A 2144-nucleotide genomic window follows, 5' to 3' on the forward strand; every position below is an offset into this window, starting at 1 on the left:
GCTTAGGCGTAAAGGGAGCGGAGGAATGCGTTGTAAATTGTGTCATAAGGGAAGGGATATTGGAGATTAAAAAGGACCTGGCGTTACAGTCGGTCAAAATGTAAGCTATGGGACAAAAAACGCGCATGCCAAACAAAGTTTCGCTTAGACAAAACCGCACGTCGGTAGGTCTGAAAATGTTGGTAAGTGGGAAAACCCAACTAGCTCAAAGGAAGCTAAATTTTAAGTGAACCATTTTTCGGGCAAAAGCTTGCTTACGGTCAATTGAAAGTACATGATAGCTATTGCAAAGGTGATTTTCAAAAGACCATATTTTAATAATAGATAAACAAATGCGTAGAAGGTGTATTTAATGAATCTTAATTGTACGGAAATTTGGCGTTTATTATGTCACGTATTATCTGATTTTGGGAATTCTTCATACAATATGTTGAGAAATTATGCTCAATATCGATTCTCAATTATATTGTTAACTAATTAAGACTTAAAAATGAAAAAGCTGCCACTTACTGCTAAATTCGTCATCTTCTCATCGTTAATGTTCATTGTCTTTGGATGTTCATTGAAAAATTATTTTTCAGAAATTATTCCAAAAAATAATAATGAATAAAAAGCAAAAATAGTGTTTGGATTCAATGTTTGTCTTCAGTCAATTTTCCAATCAAAACGCTGAGCTACCATCCACGGACGGCCTCAAACTGAAATGATTTCTATTAGGTCAACAAAGCCAGCGAACTCGCATGCAAATTTTTATTTTATTCATTTCTGCTGATAAATATGGCTACTGTACATTTTTCATTGCTCTTTATTTACTTAATGCTCTCTGTTTGTAGAGAGAATTTAATTGGAGCTTTGCCAAACATATAAACACTTCTCATTACACAATGACCCTGCCCATTGTGTATGTTTGGTAGACGTTGCTTCATGTGAATTCGAATGTATCTGTATTATTAGAATTATTAGAATTCATTTTGGCGTAGTAATACCTCGCTATAGACGCCGAAGCCGAGTTTTTGCATTTCATAATTAAGATGATTTAATTTACTATAATCACATTTTTTATTAATCCGTAACCATTAGGATAGCAATGCAATTAAACTGAGCTATTCTTAAGTAATGATATTTGTTAAATAGTTTAAAAATTTATAAAAATCATAATTAGAACGTATAAAGCTCAATGCAAATGCAACACTGAATGCATGGATTGGATGCTAAATAAATTAAATGATGTCACCTGAAAACTGAGATTAATTGCATGCTTTTTTTCCGTTTTCATAGATAATTCAAAAATAAACAGGATACTTGAAAAGCAATGTAAATACAATATGAGTTATAATGCATTTTAGTTGTACATTAATTAGGTAAAATCACGCAATTCGAAACAACAGATTCATAGTAAGCACTTTTTATTGAAAAATAAGGATAACAAACACGTAAACGGTAAAACAAATATAAAGATGAGTTGCAATAATACGAAAAGTATACAAATTTAAGGTGGTTCATCAGAATGTACAGTAGTATTGAGTGTAATGTATGACAGCAATTTCGTTATTCCTGAAACAACGAGAGCAGAGCCGCCGAACGGTGATAACTTCCAGCCATGAGGCATCCACGCGTCAGGTTAGTAGGGCTACATCTTGGCGGCTCATCGTGTGCAAACCGCCGAGGGTGGATCGATCATACACATACCTCGGTCAAAATCTCAACTGAAATTCAGAGCGTCAGGCAGGGAGGATTCGAGGCTGAGAAGCCGGATGTCCAAGTAGTAGGGCTGTAGTGGGGTACGAGGGAGCAGGACAGCCTGGCCAGTGGGTCCCCACCGCAACCAAAACTTTTTTAAAAAACATTTACAAAAAACAATATGTAAATAAAGAAATTGAGCAACCGACCCTTGTACCTTTTAAACCTAACCAAGCAATTGTATGCCAATTATAGATATACGACATACCTGCACAAAAATTTCCAGCGATTTTCCCGAAGGACTCGCCGCTGTCCACCCGTTTACACCCTTACACCTTTTGCTGCAAACTAGAAAACCGTTTTGTTTCTAGCAGTAGATATTATCAATTCCGATGTTATAAATTTTAGCCGTGAAGCTGCTGAAGCGTGAGCTAAAGAGACTCCCGTCGAGCAATTGAAAATTC

General features: G+C 35.8%; 1 protein-coding gene across 1 annotated transcript; it reads right to left on the reverse strand.

Annotated features, from left to right (window-relative positions):
* Nucleotides 1-840: 840 nt before the first annotated feature.
* On the reverse strand, nucleotides 841-2021 carry Tsp_09654 (conserved hypothetical protein; the record flags this gene model as incomplete). Its single annotated transcript, XM_003374262.1, has 2 exons — nucleotides 841-942; nucleotides 1949-2021. Coding segments are annotated over 2 exons (175 nt in total), but the record flags the coding sequence as incomplete, so codon positions are not given.
* Nucleotides 2022-2144: the final 123 nt, after the last annotated feature.

This window comes from Trichinella spiralis (assembly GCF_000181795.1).
Source record: "Trichinella spiralis strain ISS 195 chromosome Unknown Scfld6, whole genome shotgun sequence".
NCBI classification, from domain to species: Eukaryota; Metazoa; Nematoda; class Enoplea; order Trichinellida; family Trichinellidae; genus Trichinella; species Trichinella spiralis.